This window comes from Cavia porcellus, unplaced genomic scaffold, assembly GCF_034190915.1.
Source record: "Cavia porcellus strain 051 isolate PalLab524CR breed Dunkin Hartley unplaced genomic scaffold, mCavPor4.1 scaffold_3, whole genome shotgun sequence".
NCBI lineage: Eukaryota > Metazoa > Chordata > Mammalia > Rodentia > Caviidae > Cavia > Cavia porcellus.
In genome coordinates, this window is record NW_026947486.1 from 71,863,490 (window position 1) to 71,882,738 (window position 19,249).

General features: G+C 34.1%; 1 protein-coding gene across 5 annotated transcripts in view; it reads left to right on the forward strand.

Annotated features, from left to right (window-relative positions):
• The window catches only part of Alg13 (ALG13 UDP-N-acetylglucosaminyltransferase subunit), a 66,210-nt gene that overhangs the window by 32,565 nt on the left and 14,396 nt on the right, over nt 1-19,249 (forward strand). For 4 of the 5 annotated variants that reach the window (XM_013150189.3, XM_063246289.1, XM_063246290.1 and 1 more), the window contains 11 exons: nt 393-457; nt 1,389-1,489; nt 2,376-2,503; nt 3,179-3,425; nt 3,862-3,975; nt 4,140-4,293; nt 4,912-5,032; nt 7,172-7,201; nt 7,305-7,360; nt 11,820-11,985; nt 18,722-18,913. In XM_013150189.3, coding sequence (XP_013005643.1) covers nt 393-457; nt 1,389-1,489; nt 2,376-2,503; nt 3,179-3,425; nt 3,862-3,975; nt 4,140-4,293; nt 4,912-5,032; nt 7,172-7,201; nt 7,305-7,360; nt 11,820-11,985; nt 18,722-18,913 — 1,374 coding nt within the window. Of the gene's footprint in view, nt 1-392; nt 458-1,388; nt 1,490-2,375; nt 2,504-3,178; nt 3,426-3,861; nt 3,976-4,139; nt 4,294-4,911; nt 5,033-7,171; nt 7,202-7,304; nt 7,361-10,587; nt 10,660-11,819; nt 11,986-18,721; nt 18,914-19,249 lie in introns of all 5 variants that reach the window. The other variant, XM_003467568.5, reaches the window with a different exon arrangement.

Genomic DNA, 19,249 nt, shown 5'->3' on the forward strand with positions numbered 1-19,249 from the left:
TTACAGCTCCACTATGAAGTGTTAAAGTTCTATATTTAACTCCTTGAACCTCAGTGAACCTCAATGTAGTTAGAATGAGTTTAAGACCTAGTATAATATAATACATTGTTAAAAAAATAGGCTCCTTGGAAGAAGACGCATATGGTTACTGTACATTTATAGTGTTTGACTAACACTATGATTACAAGCTCCTCATTTCCACCTGTTTGTATTTTAAAGTACAAAACTTGTTTTTGGCAAGTCTCAGCCCTTTGTTACTTTCTTCCCAGATTTAACTTAAAGGGCTAGTATTGTCACAAGCTCTGTGGTAAAAGTAAATTGGGAAATTAAATAATATAAAATAGGAGAAGAACTATTTTAACTGAGCTTCAGTCTTCCTTTTCTTTTAATAGAACTTCAAAAATCTGATTACATGGAGTATGCTGGAAGACAGTATTATTTAGGAGACAAATGTCAGGTTAGTTCCTTTAAAGAATAAATAGTTTGTTTTTCCAAGTGACAACTAAGTTGATTAAACTAGGTCTTAAAGTATTGTCTTTAACATAAGCCTTTAGCACTTTCCTACATGTGGTACATGCCTGCATGACTGACTATCCTGGCAAGGGGCTCATTAAAATGAGCTAAACAAAACTTACAGAATGCTAGAAAATTTTTAAATGTTAAGTTTTAATGACAAATTTTGGTGATGATTAGCTATAGACTTTTTTAGTGCTAGACGTGCCTCTTCCATTGACCTAGGCTGGTGGTGTTGATGTTAGTCACTTAAAAAAAGTAGACACTTAATTACATTTGGAGAAAAGTGATATTTTTTGTTTGTTTTCTTTTTTTAATTTTATTTAAGGAGAAATAAAAAAGCAGAAAAAGGGTACAAGTTATATACAGAATTTCAGAAAAAAATAGTGGGAAATCACTAGTTAATGGATTACATATTGTCATCTTAGAAATATTTGTTCAAGTTACAAAATTAAAGCATATAAAGTGGACATTCAAACAGTGAGACTGCAAACAGTTCTGTTCAATGATTTAACAAAACTCAGTAATATTATTGTCTTATACACTTAAATATACATGCAGTTATATCGTTTAGAGCACTTTCTTTTCCTCTCTTTTGTACAATGACTATCACACATTTTGGGTTTTGTTACTCCCACAGTTCTTATTACTTTTTTGGAAGAGAGTAAAACCAAATGTGACATAACAGAACAGAGACAGTCAAATCAAAAGGGTGGACATAATAGATAATGTAAAAACATAACACAAGGTGATCAACAATGGTTACCATAATGCCTCCTGCTATCTCAAATAGGAAAAGTGATATTTTTGTTTGGCAGAAGCCAGCTGTCAGTATTGTTCACACTAGATGTATTACTGTGGCTTTCTCTCTTCAGGTTCGCTTGGAATCAGATGGAAAATATTACAATGCTCACATTCAAGAAGTTGGAAATGAGAACAATTCAGTAACAGTTTTCATTGAAGAATTGGCAGAAAAGTAAGAATATAAGAATTTCTTAAATTACTAAAATCATTGCCTTATGATGCCTTTTCCTAATACTAAGAATTACTAGGATGCTAGTTATGTCTGGTACTGGCCTAATTATCTGGAATTATAAAAGCATTGTTAAGTGTGAAATATTAATGTATCAGGAATAAAACCTTTCAGATCTTAGTCATTAGCTAACTTTTAGAAGCATTAAATTAAGGACAATAGAATTTTGATATAAAACTGTTCATAGCAATTGGAAAAGTGGCTTGTTGTCAGTATCGTGATAGGCTAATCTCTTTTTTAAGTTTTACCTGGAGAGCTTCTGAGGACACTTCAGTCCAAACCCCAAAGTTTCCTATTCAGTCGTTCTGGGGTGGGGCCAAAGAATTTGAATTTCTAGTACTAATGTTGTTGATCCACCTTAAGAACTATTAAATTAGGCTATGCTGACTAATGACCAAAAATTCTCAGCAATTAGAAACAATAAAGTTCATATTTTATTTGTTTAACGTGTCTACACGAAGTCAATAAAAGGACCTAGGACAATAGAGATTTTGTATTGACATGTGTTTTCATGATCACAGGCAGGAGCAAAAATAACATGAAAGGCCACTTGCTGGTCTTTAAAGCATCTTATATTTTATTAGCTAAAATACATTGTTTACACACACAAGACTGATGTCAGTGGAGTGGGCAGTATGATCCTTCTCCAAGGAAGGGCATCTATTGTGTATGAACTAATACAGTATATGACAATCTTTTTTTTCTGGATATGTGATAGGTACTACAATCAGCTGTGAAACTGTGCAAGTAAAGCAGAAGGGGGTAGGGTATGTACTGAAGATACTTGAGTCTGTTGTAAGGGCTTCATTATGGTACCTTTTACTTTAAGGCATGTTGTTCCACTGGCTAACTTAAAAGCAGTTACCCAAGTGATGCATATTCCTACCTGGAATACTATCTCCAGTCGGAAAGGAAGAGGTTACCAGAAAATGTCTGCAGGCTATATCCCAGAAATGGGTTTGTATGCTAAAAGCCTTTTGATTTTCCCTTTTTGTAGTCTCCTCTTATTTAAATATGTTGTACTTTTTTTAAAAAAAAAGTATGTCATATGTCTAGTTGCAGGGTGGGATGGCTAATGTTTGTTGGTTGATAGGGGGCTCTCTGTCTTGTAGAATGATTCCTGGCTTTTATCTACTACATGCCAGTAGAACCTTCTGCGAAAAGCATCTTCAGATATTGCCAAGTGTATTATGATGAGAGGCTGTGATAAAATTGTCCCTGATTAAAAAACTACAATTCTTAGTGACTTTGTGCAAATTTAAGCTAATAGAGATTTTAGAGTCTAAAACTTTAGGGGAAAATATTTTTTCAAAGAACTAGAAAGGTACTTCATAAATGCAGCCATAAATAATAAATACCTTCTTGAAGACTAATAATGTAGGTGACTGGATAACTCAATATTCTGATGACCAAAGCTGCCTATATTAGAGTACTGAAATACCTATTAATTACAGACATTACCTGCTGGTTTTGCACTTGCAAATGGAAGATCTAGTACAATTTTGAAAATATAGACATTCCATCCCTGTGATTATTTGGTTCCTAAGAAAAGCAATGAGAATTGAAGGTAATTGAGGATACTAGACCTTGACTTTGGTTATAAATCTTATTTGCTACTTGTTTACCTGAAAGCTATGTCAGAGATGGACATGAAGCAGCGGAAAAAGATATTTAAGAAATTTCGAGGGAAAGAGGATTATATGACAATGGCTTACAGCAGGGGAGATTCTCTTCCTTCGCCCAGATTTCAGCGCAGTATGCATTATGGGCATGATCCTCCACTTCACTACTCACAGACAGCTGGCAATGTTATGTGCAATGAACAGTTTCATCCTCAACATTCATCTTACAGACAAGGCCGAGGATATGGGATACCTAGGTAAAACTCAACTGACTTTTATGATAATGTGTGTTATTGCTTAGAATTACAAATAATTCATAGATAGAACTATAGGAGAATTAAATTTTATGAATTTAGATATCTTTTGTACTGTCTGCCTAAAGAGAGCATAGAGCTAATGGATGCTTACATTCTTATCAAATGAATTCATTAGCAAATTTGTGTTCTCATAGGGTTGGAGAATTGTGAAGGAGTTGAAGAGATACTCAGTATTCAAAGATAGAATGCCATGAAAATGAGTGTCCATGTGATACATGGCACTATATTCATTAATAACAGATAACATTAATACCATTTTTGAGAAAAATATAACTCAGTTTCCAGTTGAATGTTTTCAGAAAAGAGTTTTGATTCTGTTTAGCTACAAAGACCATCTAAACAGGATAAATTTCTTTTTTTTTCTTTTTATTCTCAGAGGTTCATCTCGTTTTATAAATAGGCATAGCATGCCAATCCCTAAAGTTGGTTTTTACCCTGAACCAGATAAAAGGTGCTGCCAGAGTTTTGACAATTTCTCCTATAGATCTCGGTAAGTATGGAAGTCAGGAAAAATGTCTAAGTCTAGTTTTACTGCTGACTAATGAGAATACAGACTAAATTTTAAAATACCAACTTTGAAACATTTGAACTGTTAGTTAGAAATTAGAAATAAATTAACTATTTTATCATATTTCCTCATTTTGTTTTCCAAAGTTCCTTCAGACGTAGTCATCGCCAAATGCATTGTATGAATAAAGAATGTCATTATGGCTTTGTCCCTGAGAATGGACAGATGCCCAGTGGCTTGGAAGAAACAGTTACTTTTTATGAAGTTGAAGGAGATGAGACTGCTTATCCACCTTTACCTGTAAGTGGGTCAGAGTGTCACCCAAAAAACTGTTAACCTTTTTCTTTTTTGTAAAGATTGTATAAATTTTAAGGTTTTGCTATGAACAGCTGAATAAAATCCTTGGAAAACATGAGCTTTCATCTTAGACCTTTTTTTTTTTTTTTTTTGTCTTTTTCCTTTTCATTGGTACCAGGGATCGAACTCATGACTGCCTGCTTGCAGGGCAGGCGCTTATGCCACTGAGCTAAATCCCCAGCCCCTCATCTTAGACCTTTTAAAACACGAGAGAGGAGACTTTTTCTTAAAGTTGATCTCAGAAAAAGGAATAGAGCTAGATATCTTGTGTGTATTAATATTTTGTTTCCGTTATCATTAATTCTTTGTATTTTTATTCTATGGTTCAAAGTATTTACTCAAAATATTTAGAATTCTCTTATAGTAGCATTTCGTAGTGTTAGTCTGGTGGTAAACCTAAGGCATACATACATGCCTCAGCAGGCTGTTTGTCTTACTGAAGGCTTTAGAAGGTTTGCCATCACTGGTCTAGTTTCTTTAACTGACTTTCAAAACATTCCTCTTAACCTTTTTTGACTATATAGGGGAAATTGCATGTTTGTGTGTCTTTCTTTGGTACAGAACCATGGTAGTCCCTCTATGATGATTCCTGCTACTTCAGGATACTGTGTTGCAAGGCAAGGACATAGCTCAGGAAAACAGACTTCCAATTCAGAAGATGGCAATGACCAGAGTGACAATGGTGAGTCAATTAGTGTTAAATATTTTAAAGAAGATGCCTCTCATGGGATTAGCACATTGGGGCTATAAAGTGAACCAAAGTTTTGGTTCAGAGAAAGTCTCATTCTATTTTATTTCAAAAAAGTTAAAAAGTTCATGTCTTAGATGCTGGGATTTTGAAGATGTCCTGGTACTTCTCAAAAGAACAGACTAGTGTTCAGTAGACCACTTCATTTTTTAAACTTGTTTTCAGTTCTCTGCATAGGTTGTCAGTGAGTTTTGATTTGATAAAATAATCAGTAAAGAAAACAACTTCCTTATTAGTAAGGTGCTATTCATAGTTGTCTTCCTCATTTGTATAGTTTAAACTTTTCATGTGATTCTTATTTTTCAAGACTGCTATATGTTCTTCACCCAAAGTTGTCTACTTGATCTATAAACATTAATATTTATTGAATCCTGTGTAACATCTATTCTAGTAATTTAATGTAGTCCTTACTGAGAGATGCACTATTTTTATGTAAGGGAGAAACTGAAATCAAAGGTAAATTGTATATGGCTGAGGTCATATGCATAGTAAATAGCAGAGATATTTTCATAATAACTTTTTGAGATAAAGTTTATATACAATTTACCCATTTAAAATGTACAATCCATTGTTTTTTAGTATTTTCGAGCTTAAATATCTATCAGCTTTCATATGAGGGCATATTTTATCATCCTAAATAAAAACTTCACAACTGTTAGCACCTATTACTTACTCCAACTGTCTACCTGAAGGTCACCAGTCTTTTTTGTGTCTCTATGGATTTGCCTATTCTAAACATTTCATGTAAATGAAGTGATACAGTAGACTGGCAAAGATGGAATTTTAACTTGGGTTTGTATCTAAAACTGTACTTACCCTTAACAATTTTATCATCTCACTTTTGGGTATGTTTATTTTTTACCATTTACTCTTAAACAACACATGCCTACTGAAACAATTCTGAATGATGGAGTGGTTTAAGGAGGTATAAGACATTCTGAATGACTTGACTTTATTAAAAATTTTCTTACTTTCATGTGATATGCTTTTTCCTATGTATGTATGAATGTGTTAGATCTTTCCAGGAATTTAATGGGGACAAAAAGTATAGTATGAGAATAATATGGGAAAACTTTGAATGTGCATACATACATATGCTTGAGGGTACTTTCTCTCTGCTCTTTATTCAGATACCCCTGTCTTTTCCTTTTAGTCCTTGTACATAGATTCAGATACATTGCTTACCTCTAGTGATATTTGAAGCAACCAAATCTTTGCGGTCACCTTTGATCCTTTGATCCTGCTGCCATCTAGAGTTTCATGCCTTTGTGATTGACATGATATGTTTAAGACTCAATCCAGTTTATATTTGCAGAGTTTTATTTGGTGAAAAACTGCCCAACTGAAGATGACTTTATTTGCATTTCAGTGGTATAATCATCTTTCATCAGAGCACTTCAGTCTGAGCCATCCTTTGAGGAGAAATTGACTTTATATATACAGTGCTACATGTTACAGGCTAAACAAAGGATTAACCTTGAGATACACCTTCATTGTCCCCCTAAATAAACCATGGGTTATAGGCATTATTTTAGTTACCATTTGAACATTTGCTGTATGCAAAGTATTATCCTAAGTTATTTTCGCTTCTGTTAAGTCTCTTCAAAATGTTTGAGCTAGGTACTATTATCTCAACTTCCCAGTGAAGAAAGTGAGACAGGAAGATTTATTTATCTAAAGTCATATAGTGAACCATATTTCATATCTAGGTAATCCCAACTCCAGAGCCTATGTGCTTGTCACCCTGTACCACCCATTCCCCTGGAAAAATTGGACCTCTGCCTGTACTAAATAATAAGTTGAGGTAATTCTGAGGAGAAATGTGTACTGTACACAGCTAACCTCTGACTTTGATATGTGCTGACTAATAAGAAAATTCCAATTACTTTAAAGGATATATATATATATATATATATATATCTTTAAATTTATTTTTATTTTTATTTTTGGATGTGTCCCATTTTAGTTTTTAAAATATATCCATAAACTTGAGGAATAGCAAGTGCTAGCCAGTTGGCCTGTGCTGAGCTAAAGTAACCTGTGTAAACACTTCTGTCTTGTCTTTTTTTTTAGGGAGACATGAAGAATATCTTTATCCTTCAGGTCAGTGCGATGTAGATATAATCTGACATTTGCCATTGTTTATAGCACTTCAAGCTATAAAATAATGCTTCATTTTTTACTTTACTTTGTCTGTTTCCTTTAGAACCAGACTATGAAGCTTCAGGTATATATAGCACTACTACATCTACAGCAAACTTGGTAGGTACTAAATAATAATAAACCCTAGTAGCTCCTGTTACATACTGGACCTCTGTTGTAAGATATACATGTATTTAAATACACAGTTCTATGAGGTAATTAATGTGATTTTCATTTTGTAGACGAAATTGAAATTAGTTAAGATTATACCCCTTTTATAAAATTAAATTTTGAGAGATATTACTAATATGCATGGTTTAAGTGGAATAAGGAAATTCAGACATTAATGATCTGCTACAGAATTTTATTAGAATTTTTATATCTGTCATAATGGGTTAGAAATTGTACTTCCTATAATGAAAAATTTGCTTCTTGGTTGTATTACATATCCAGTGGAGAGATCTGCAAGACTCCCTCAGCTACTTTGGCTGATGGAGACTCCATCTCTGTGATTGCCAAGGCAAGAAATACAGGTGGTAGATTGTACACTGGCTCTTTCAACTTTAACCAGATATGTCATTTGTCACTTTCTTCTCTATTTCATTGGGCCCCAAAGTATGTCCCACTCAAAGTGCTAACTTCTCTGTGCCTGAAAGGCAGTAGATTGGAAATAACGTTAGCAGCAGTAAGAATAATACTCAATTTGATCGCACTCCCTTGGGAACAATACCGTTTTTTTTAACCTTAAATGAGGCAACCTAAAAGTCTCCATTCAATATGATCAAACTCAAAAACCATGATCCCTTTATAATATGTAGAACCCTTTATATTGGGTCCATATGTGGCTTTTCTTGATCTTGAGTCATAAACTTCAAAATACAGATTTTTCCCACCCCATCTTCAGAGTTTCATTGGTAGAGTAGAGAGAAACACATTCATAATACCCTGTATGTAGCAATTCTGGGATCTTTGTGATCATACACTATGAGGGCCACCAACCTATACATGAGACTGTTCTGTGGTTTATTGTTTGCTGTGGCTCTTGATTACTTTTAACATCCATCCTTTTTTGGCCATATTTGAAGTATACTATGGAGAATAATTGGAGAATAATCCTTCCTTGGTAACTGAGTGGATTTGTTGTCTTGTGCTCTTTACAGATTGAGGAGCACAAGGATTGGTCTGTTTTTACTTGAATAGATTTAGTTCTACGTCATGATTTCTTTGATCATAAGATTTAATTTTTCAGGTGGTATTCCTGATTTCTCTTGGTTTCACATAACCAAACTGACAGTTCTTTTTATAGGTTATACTACTTAGATTTGATACAATTCTTTGCTTTCTTATCCCTGAGTTCTTTCTACTTGCTTGAAAGTACCATGAGCCTATTGGTCATTTCTGTAAGAGCCATACCCTTTGAACACTTCTCTGAGGTATTTTGTCCAAGTGTAAGGATTTCACTGGGTAAAATTTCTTTAGTTGTTATTTTGTTATTTGAAATCTTGCTTTGAGACATCTTAGGGCACTGAGGAATTTTAATAGTTATTTTAATTCATGCTGTGAAACTGAGTTCTGATTTTTGTCCTCAAAGCATTAACTTTATCTTGTACAATTTAGGCTGAAATAATTCATTTCTGCATACAGATTCTTTCAATACAATTCTATTTGAAAAGACCTTACTGTATTCTGCTGGTAGTAATCAAAACATAATAAAGTAGTAACATTTGATTTACTAAACCACTTCCCCATCATAGTCTGCTTCCCAATTGGGTTTTTGTTACAATAGCACCTTACTTCTAAAATAGGTTGTGCTGTATTATTAACCCACTAAAACTTCTTGACATGTATGTCTAATGTAGGTTGATAGAGGGCTTCTGTTTGTCATAGTCACTTAGGCTGGGCTGGTGAACATATACTTTCACAATCAACTTAGCAAGGTAAAGAAAAGGAAATGAAACATTGATTATTAATATTATTACCCATGTTTCATTGTCTGAACAACTCACATGGCCATATCTCATGTCATATGGAACTGAGAAGGGAATTCCTACCATGTGCATGGGAGAACAAGAATCCAGGAGTGCTTTGTTACTAGGTTACATACCTGATCTTTATTTTTGAGACAGGTCTTACTAAGTTGCTGAGGCTGGCCTCAAGCTTGTTGCTCTATTGCCTCCGCCACCCAGGTAGCTAGAATTATACGTATGTGCCACCACACCTTGCTTGAACTGAAATATTTGTGGAAACACTTAAATAATTATTCCTTATTCTTATCATTAATATTAACCTTAGCTAGCAGCTTCATTGCTAAATTTTTGTTTTTCCTGTTCGGTGCATTTTAGGAGAAAAAAACTGAGACATACTTCTTTAGGCCTTCTTCTCCTACCTTTTCCTCATGGAGAGTGTTTTCCTGTACCGCACCACTAGTATTCTCATATAACATGCTTTCTATACTACCTCTTGAGATAGCCGTCCCAAATAAAAAGTCAAGTAAAAATATCAGCATTAAAGTAATGGAAAAGAGTAAACATTTCATTTCTTCTCTTTAATTTTTCTTCTTATATATTCCTTTTTGTTCTGAATTTACTTTATACACACCCCAAATAGATTTCAGTCTTTATGGTATGTTCCACTTCCACCCTCAGTCACCAAAAATAATTTCTGCTACTATGTTTTTTGTTGCCACCACAACCTCTCATGCATAAGCCCTCAGGCTTTAAAATCACATTCATATTCACAAACACAAGGTCTTGAACCACTGGGAAATAGTGTTTTGATTCTACTACATCTGTTATGTCCTTTTTTATTTTATTTTAATTTTAGTTTAGTTTATTTTAGTTTAGTTTAGCCTTTTGGAGGATACTAAGAATTGAACTCAGGACCCCACACTTGCCAAGCAGGGACTATGCCATTGAACTAAATCCCCAGCCCTGTGGCATCCCTTTTAGATAGAATATAGCTGAGTAGCCTGTTAACCCACTGTTGTCTCTCCCTACATCTTCAGATAGAAAACATTCTTTTAACAAAATTATTGTTGATTCTACTGTCTTCGAGGTAAAAAGGGCTACTGAGTAAAACTTTAAATTTCAGTACTCAGTTGTATTTTAATATCTCTATTGATACTACAGTTGGACGTGAGGAAGATCTGTGTAGTCAGGTATCAGAGTAGTTACCTACAGCAGATACTAGAGTTAATACCTTTCGGAGGATTGTCTTGGTCACTTCCAAATTCAAATTATATTGAGAGATCACTTTAGTTTTTGGTGTTGAATCAAAGAAGATAATTCATTGATTTGTAGTTGGTTTCTTGATTCCCCTTTATTCACCTATATTCTATATCACTAAAGTCTCTTCAGGACAGAAGACCATGTTCTATGTCTCCACAGGACACAGTTACCTCATACAACTATCACCAGAAGGTACTTCTTGTAGAGTAACCAAGCAGTCATTTACAAGTGGTCTAAAAGAGGAAAATTGAATTTTCTCATTTATTTATCCTCATCATATTTCCATGTTCCTTTAAGTATTATTGAATCTCGTGGTACCTGGTACAGTGATTAATAATTTCATTCAATAAAATTGATTAAGCATCTACTGTATTTCAGGCACTATTCTTTGTGTTGGTATTACACTGCTAAGTCTACTGTCTTATATGAGTCAGATAATATTTAATTACTTATTAAGGATAAAAGGTATCTGAAATCACAGAGTAAGATTATGCTGATAAAGAGAAGAGACTGCAAAGAGCATCTAAAACAGAGCCTGTGGATCACTAAATTTTAGAAAATAGGTAGAAAAGGAGCAGTCAAGGAGAAAAGAAAAGCATGAGAGTATAATACTGTGGTTGATTCAAGGAAGAGGATGTTTTAAGGAGCAGGCAAGTGTCAGTGGTTACCAAAAGGTCAAGCACCATAAAGATTAAGCAGTCTACTAGGGCTCGTTGCCATGGAGACTACTCGTTACTTTGGATGCAGTTTCAGAGGGCCAGAATAGGTAGCAGGCAATACTACATTGGGTGGTAAGGAAACGGAGGCTGCCACTGAGCATAGTCATCTTCAAGTTGCATTTTATTATCTCTCTGTGAACAGGCCTATATTGGATGTTGTGGGAAAGTAGGCTGTTCTTCTAAACAGCTTTGGCATAAGCAGAAATTGGAGTTGCATGAAAAAAAATGCAATGTACCTTTTCTATTTAAAAGTATTTACGTGGGAAAATAATGTATACATGTAAAAATGAATATATTCCAGATCTTTGGAATAATATGCAGGAAATTCAGGTTACCTGCTTGGGGAGAAGACAGCTAGTCAGATAAGGACAGGAGGGTTGGAGGGAACCTTTTTATTGTTACAATTTAACACTTTACTTTTGAATCATACTAGTGTACTTCAGAATAACATTAAAGTTCTCAAATTGAGGTCTTTAAAATAACCATTCAGTGTAGGATTTACATGAAGATGGACTTTCAGTGCTTTAGTTATCAAAACAAAATACTATTTCTTGAAATTTAGGATCAAATAAGAAACTAACACTGTTTGAGAAACCAAACTTAAAGGATTCTGAACTTTCTTCATACTTACAGATGATGGGAAATTCTGCAGTAATTGCAGCTTCCTGTGCCAGTAATGTTCCAGCTCCAGTCTTACCTAATTGTGTAGCAGCTAATCAAGCTAGTGCTACTTCATCAGTTTCCTCACAGAATGCTATACAGCCTCTATTCGTACCTCCTACTACACAAGGAAGGCCAGGTAGGTTTTTAGTGGTTGCATACTTTGGAAGCTTCTTTTCTTATTCATGAATAAGCACCTGCAATTGTTCTACTGATTAGATGGGATTACTTGAATTTCCAGGATTAAGTTTATTTCACTGGTTCTGTTGAACAATCTATAAGATTTCGAGACATATTTTAAGTTTTTTCTTGTTAATTTGGCTCTGGTAAGATTTTGTTTCTATCATTTGTTACCCCTGATTATTTAGAGGGCTTGTAATAGTTTCTAAAACTTTTAAGTTTTATAATAAAAGAATTAACAGAGACATTTATTTACAGAATGAACTTCTGAGAAGCTTTCTATAAAATACAGTACTATAGTGAATCATTTGTCTTGTGAATGTCATAATGAAGAATATTAGGCTCTAGAATTTAAGTTAAAATCTTGTAGGGTGGTTTTTGTTTGTTTGTGTATAGTATGGGGGATTAAATCCAAGGCCATTTCACTGAGCCCATTTTTGTTTTTCACTAGCTCATTTTTGTTTTTATTATTTTTATCTACATTTTTACTTTGAGACAGGGTCTTGCTAAGTTGCCTAGTTGCTCAGGCTGGACTCAGACTTCTGCCTTAGCCTCCGAGTGCTAGGTTTATAGGGATGCATGACCACTCTCAACTTAGAATTCTGGTTTTATAATTTACTACCTGTGTCATTTTGGGCAAGTTATTGAACTTTTCCTATCTATTTGCTTGAGAGTAGTGATGGTGCCAGTTCATTAGGTAGTTCTGGAATTTTAATGAGTTAATATAATTTAAAATTATCAGCACAATTTTCCAAAGGTTGTGGCAAGAACAGTATAGCTTTTCAATCTGAGTTCTGAAAAAAATTGAAATTGCAAAACAAAACAGACAACATCTGTTAAAAAAATTAGATGACATAGTATCCTCACGAATCTCCAAATCTAAGCAGATTAAGACAGAACACCATTCACAAGACTTGCATGCTATCAGAGTTTGTGTGGAAGCAAGAAACACCTAGGATGTTGCCTTACGGATCCAAGAATAGAACAACTCTATTTAAAAGAGCTATTCAGGATTCACTGGAAGGTGAGGCAATTTGGAAGCAGCAGTTAAAACTGGGAAGGGATTTGGTCTCTCCAATACCAGATGAATGAATGAGATACTTGGTAGAATGACTAAAAGACTTAGAGCAGGTTATCCTTTAAGAATACTCAACACAGACCTCCTAGGGCTGCCTTTTTAGGTTAGTATTTTTCCCCAGGAAGAGACTGCTAGAAATGAGTCCATATTGATCAGGATGGGAGAAAGAAGAGGCTCATATGAAAGTTAGGACAGAAAAGAGCCAAGGAATTGTAGAGTACTCATGTTTTTGAACAGTCCACAAAAATTGTAGGAGAGCTCTGTGAAGTTAGAAAAATGACCTTTTACCCCACATCATTCAAAAGTTGATAAAAAGTAATTTCACATAAAATAAAGTTGAAAACATTGAGGTCAAATGCAATGTACAGACCCTTTAAAGTGAAAAACGTAAAATAATACCCCTACAAAAGATAAAAGCATGTAGAAATGTATCTACTGAACAAAATTAAGCTCAGTGAATTAAAAACTTTTAACTATTTCAAATTGAGGTATAGATCCTAATAAAAATTAAAAATATTAACATATTAGGGCCAGCTAGAATTACTGGTGGTATATGCATGACTGTCCCACTAGATAACTTTTTATGTTATTAGTACATGCACGGCTGTTCCATTGGGCAAATCTTTATTTTATTAGTAAAAAAAAAAGACCAGTAAATGTGATTAAATCTGTCTGTATTACCAGTAATACAATCTTCCTGATGGACCAGTCATGTATGTACCACGGGTAGTTCAAACATCCAAAAGCAAGATACAGGAAATAGGCCCTCATCATGAAAGGTGTTAAAGAATAACATACGTGAGAATTTAAAAACTCATGTAAGGTGACAGAACTCAAGAAAGAGAAAAGGAAGTTAATCCAATAATGAAGACTAAAATTAAAACCCTGAGAAAATATATAGAACAAATTAAAAACATAAGAAAGGAGGAGTCTGAATAACTATTTGTAAGAGGACAATATGTAAGCATCAACCAGTGATTTCTTACTGTTTATTTTTTCTTTGAAAGTATATATCATTTCTGTTTTGTTTAGTCTTTCTTTAAATAAAATTTTTTTAAAAAGAAAGGAAGAGTTGAAAATTGAAAAAGTCAAATTCAAAAGTGACACATTGAAGTTAGCCAAAGAAAATCAAATACTAATATGTCCCTGAAGGAGAAAATTGAATGGAACAGAACAAGCTAAAGCTATAGTTTAGGAAACTATTGGAATTTTAATAGCCTTAAAATTAAAAGTTCATACTGAAACAGTACCTAGCATACTTGAGATTACTGGCCCAGAGCAGCCAGTTCATAGATATTCTAGTAATATTATTGGTCTATAAAGAAATAGTCCTTTTGACTTTTAAAATTCCAAGCTAAAAGATCTGTATAACATAGAAAAAATTAAATTATCAACTTAAACTTTAGTTCCTCAGTCACATTAGCCTCATGCCAAGTGCTCAAAGCCACATGTAGCTACTGTATTAGCCAACATAGAGAATATTTGTTTCATGACAGAAAGTTGTAATGGACAGCAGTATGCTGGAGAATGATCTTTGAGTTTCAGTTTACCAAAAACAATTACTGACATTAGCATAAGACCTGTATAAGTATTAAATATATAGTTAACTGTAGAATTAAGACAAAATGAAAATCGAAAGGTTGAGAAAGTACTGCTATTACTGCCTTGTATTTGAAGAAGGAATTTGTTTTTAAAAATGGGAAAATCAGCTGGGCATGGTGGCTCACACCTGTAATCCCAGCACTCAGGAAGCTGAGGCAAGACGATCATTGCGAGTTGGAGACCAGCCTGGATTACAAAGTGAGCTGAAGACCAGCCTGAAATGCGTATTGAGACCGTATCTAAAAAAGACAAAAAAATTTAAAAAATAAAAATGGGAAAATCGAGAAGATATACCAAAGCGTTTCTTATTGTTTTTAGCAATTACATTAGGATACTCATTGTGCACAACACCCAGTTTTTGTGATCTTAAAACACCACCTACCATTTAAAAATATAAACAGCTTGTTGAAGAAACGGCTGATTCCAGTTCTGGACAGGAACTGTTCAAGAGGAGTGTGGAGCTTCTTGTCAACAACAAGGAATTATTAAAGAGTTCTTGGGTCATGTCACAAGGACTCGGGCTATCTTGAAGAGATTTTCACTGGGTAAATATGAGACAGTTTGAGCTTCAACAATGAAAATTGTAGTAGATTGGAGCATTACAAATATGTAAAATTTAGAAGTTCCTAATTTTAAAAATTTGTCAGTTGAAGAGAATGATAGGGAAGTGTTTAATTTAAAAAAATAAAAAATGAAGTGAAGGAATCAAGGATTTATCCTGCCTTTAAAATATGAACTGTACCACAAAGTAACCAAATAATACTGTCATTTTCTTTTCTCTTTTTTATAGTAGATGAGGAAAATACCATTTTATATTTTAACTATTCAATGAAAAAAATGACAATATAGTAATTTCGCAGTCCTTTTTTTTTTTTTTTTTTTTGGTTGGATACACATTGAATATTAATAGCTCAGTGTGTGCTATAGATTCAATCTGGACTATATCTCCAAAGGTCTATGTGTTGAAATGTCATTCCCCATTATATTACTTTCAGGAAGTTATGAAATCTTTGAGTCAAGTCCTAGCGGAGGTCTTAGAGTGCAGTGCATTGGGGAATGCCTCCCAAGGGGATTAATGGGATATAATCCTCCCGTTCTTTCTTTGCTTCTTGGCTGCCTTGAGGTAAACAGCTTTCTCAGCCACTCACCCTCACTATGATGCACTGACTACAAACCTAAAAAGCAGTGAGGTCTCCAGATCAAAACTGAGGCAGAGGAATTTTTCTTTTTATGATTTGATTATCTGAGGAGTGTTACAGTAATGGAAGTCTCACTTAACACAGATAGCACAGGCAGACACTACTCCCTTTATATGTGCCAAAGAAATTATTCCTGAATCTGATTCGGCTTACTCAATCAAGCTGCCTGTTTTCAAGAAATGCAGAACTTACTGAAGTACACTATGTGTATATATAGTCACCTAACTGGGAGGCTTGCCAGGTCAAAGAGACTAAATTCTTCAACGGAAAAACTTTCTTTTTTGGTCTCGACAATTGAACTCATGACCTTGCACTTGGTAGGCAAACGCTCTGGTGTTGAGTTACCACAGAAGAAAAACTAAGAGGTTAAAAAGAGTTTTAAGATATCAAGGTTTTAAAGATGGGCAAGAATAAAAAACTATCTAGAGATACACACTTGGGTGACAACTAAGGAAGAACCCTAAAAAAAATGATAATTATTGAAGTTAGAATTGTTAATTATGGTAAGAGAGAAATGACCATGATTGAAATGGGGCAGATGAAATTTTTTGCCATGTCTGAGAAACTTGTTTGTTGACCTAGGTAATGTGTGCACTAAAAATAATTCATTAATGCAAATATTGAATTTACTTTCTGTATTACTCTCCTTTATGAATATTTAAAAAGTGCTTACCACAATGCTTGAGGGAAAACATGCAATAAACATTAATGATGTTAGAAATTTGTCTTTAGAAATGTCAGTGTGGACCTTGCTTGTACTACTATATACTAATTGTAGAGGAAAACACTGACTGCTTCAACAAATACCTGAATTTAAATATTCAGGTGACAATGAATCAAGCATTACAGTGTCACATTTATGTGGAATCATTGGAAACCTACTTTTGAGATGCCAGAGATTTTTCTGAAATTGTATACTGCCTTCATTTACTTTACTTTTTGTTTTTTGAAGTTAAGAACCTTATCCACAGCTCTACATTGTTGGATCCCACTGCTTTTATAGTTTTCTTTCTCATTCTTTTGAACCCTGCAAATTGCAGGGAAATGCATTATTTACTTTCCACTAATATTTTAGAAAATTTTACTTACATCTTTCTGGATTACTACCTTGACCTATACCTGCTAAGCCTATGGAGTCTTGTATCTGTTGGTAACTGGGAAGTATAAAAGCTTTTTTTTTCAAAAGGCTTATTATTGTAACATGCATTTTTGAGGAATATGAGTTTAGATACTTAGCTGCAAATCTCTTTTTCCTTTAATTCTCTCAGGCCTATGTGTTTATTTAGCTATCTTTATGTCTAGTAGTTGTTTTTTACCTAGTGATCATAATTACATTCTGTTATCTTCAACTAATTGACTGTATTTCATTTGCTCTTTTTTTTTTTTTTTTTTGTACTGGAAATTGAACTCAGGACCTTATACTTGCCAGTCAGGCATTATGCCACTGAACTATATCCTCGGCCCTCATTTGCTGTTTCAAAATATGATTTGAGTGAGTTCTAGTTTTAAAGGAATTAAGAGATTTTTCAAAGTCATTTGATAGAAAAATTACAGATTTAGAACACTGAGTATCTTCTAAAAATTCTTCTCCCCAGATGTGGTGATGCATACTTGTAGTTCCCACTATTCAGGAGGGTGAAGCAGGAGCGAAGCATGTTTGAAGCTTGCCTGAGTAATTTAGCAAGACCCTATCTCCAAATAAATAAGACTAGGAATGTAGTTTGGCGCTTCCTGGATTGAATCAGAATTGTTTTCATCACATCCTAAAAACTATTGGTCAAGTTTTAGATCACCCTAAGGCACAGTTCTCCTATTATCATTATCCCATTACTGTGTAAATAAAACCAGGTGTGGTGATATATGCCTATAACCCATCTACTCTGTAGGTTAAGGAGGAGGATCACAAATTGGAGGCTAACCTGGACAATTTAGCGAGACCCTTTCTGACATTTTTAAAGGTGGGTGGCACTGGGGATGTAGCTCAGTGGTAGAGCACACCTGGGTTCATCCCTAGTACTACCAATAAACTGCATAGATGAATATGTTATTATTAGTATTTGTCAGTGAATGAAAACATTGTGTATTTTTGTTAAATTCAAAATAAATTTAGCTAGTGTGGACTGTTGCTTTATTAAACTCAATATGTTAAGACTAATCTTTTATTGAAGTGAGAGATGGAACTTTCTATACTTCTTAGGACTAAAATTATTGTACAGGTATCGTAGGGATGAAATTTTGTACTTAAATCTCTAAATTGGCTAAAATGATGTAGTTAAATGATGGGTTTCATCGTTCATCATAAAATTCAACAAATTTAAGAGGCATATGTGTGTTTGTAAGTATTTTTGCTCAGTTTAGTATTTAAACATTATATTTTAATTGAATTTATTAAAAACTGAAACTCCTGAGTATTGTTTTTAAATTATAGTACCAAATATGGAAAGTTAAATGGATAAAGTAGTGTATCTAGCCTGCTTTGTTTTAGATTTTGTATCTCCTTAGCAATTTAATTGTCATAATTTAGAATTCTTTGTAGTTCTGTAATGTTGCCAGTAGCCTCTTTCAAGGTCTGCCAAAATCTATTATCATTGTGATTTAGTTCATCTTTTACTAACCTGTGCACGTTGAATTTGACACAGATTGCTGAAAATATCTTTATTTTCATTGAGTATTGAGCTACGTAATTTTCCATGTTTTTAAGTAAAGCCATGAGAATTGAGTTATTTGACCATATTGGGGACATGAAAAGAGTAGATGAACTATTGCTTATAAGGTATTGCAATTGTACATTGCTTTGTGTTTTGTTTGTTTGTTAGTGATTGCTTCACCATCTTATCAATACCATTCTGCTGCTGTTCGTGCTGCTGCAGCCTCTTTTCCACCACCACCTCCGCCTCCACCTCCACCTCCACCACCACCACCTCCTTTTGAGATAGAAGAGGCTTCAAATTTACCCCCACAACCTCCACCATATTCCTGTGATCCAAATGGCAGTGATCTGCCTCAAGGTAAGCAGATTGAGTTTTGAGGTTTTTATTTTGATTTTTGAGCATGTATTTTTGGTTAACCAATAGATAGGGATAGGGAACCGAATGGAAATTGACTTCAGAGTATAGTACTGGATAAGGAAAGAAGGAATTGAAAGCTAAGAGTTAAGGTTGTCTTCTGTGTACTTAAATGGATGGTTGAGTTGATTCTTGCTAATTTTTTTTCTTCTTTTTTTGGTAACTACATGTCTGGAGAGGATTGTCTGTTCTTTTCTCAGCTCTTCCTTGAAAAACATCAGTGATAAAATTTATTTCTTAAATTCTTTCCACAATCATAGGGAAGTTTTTGCAGTCTTC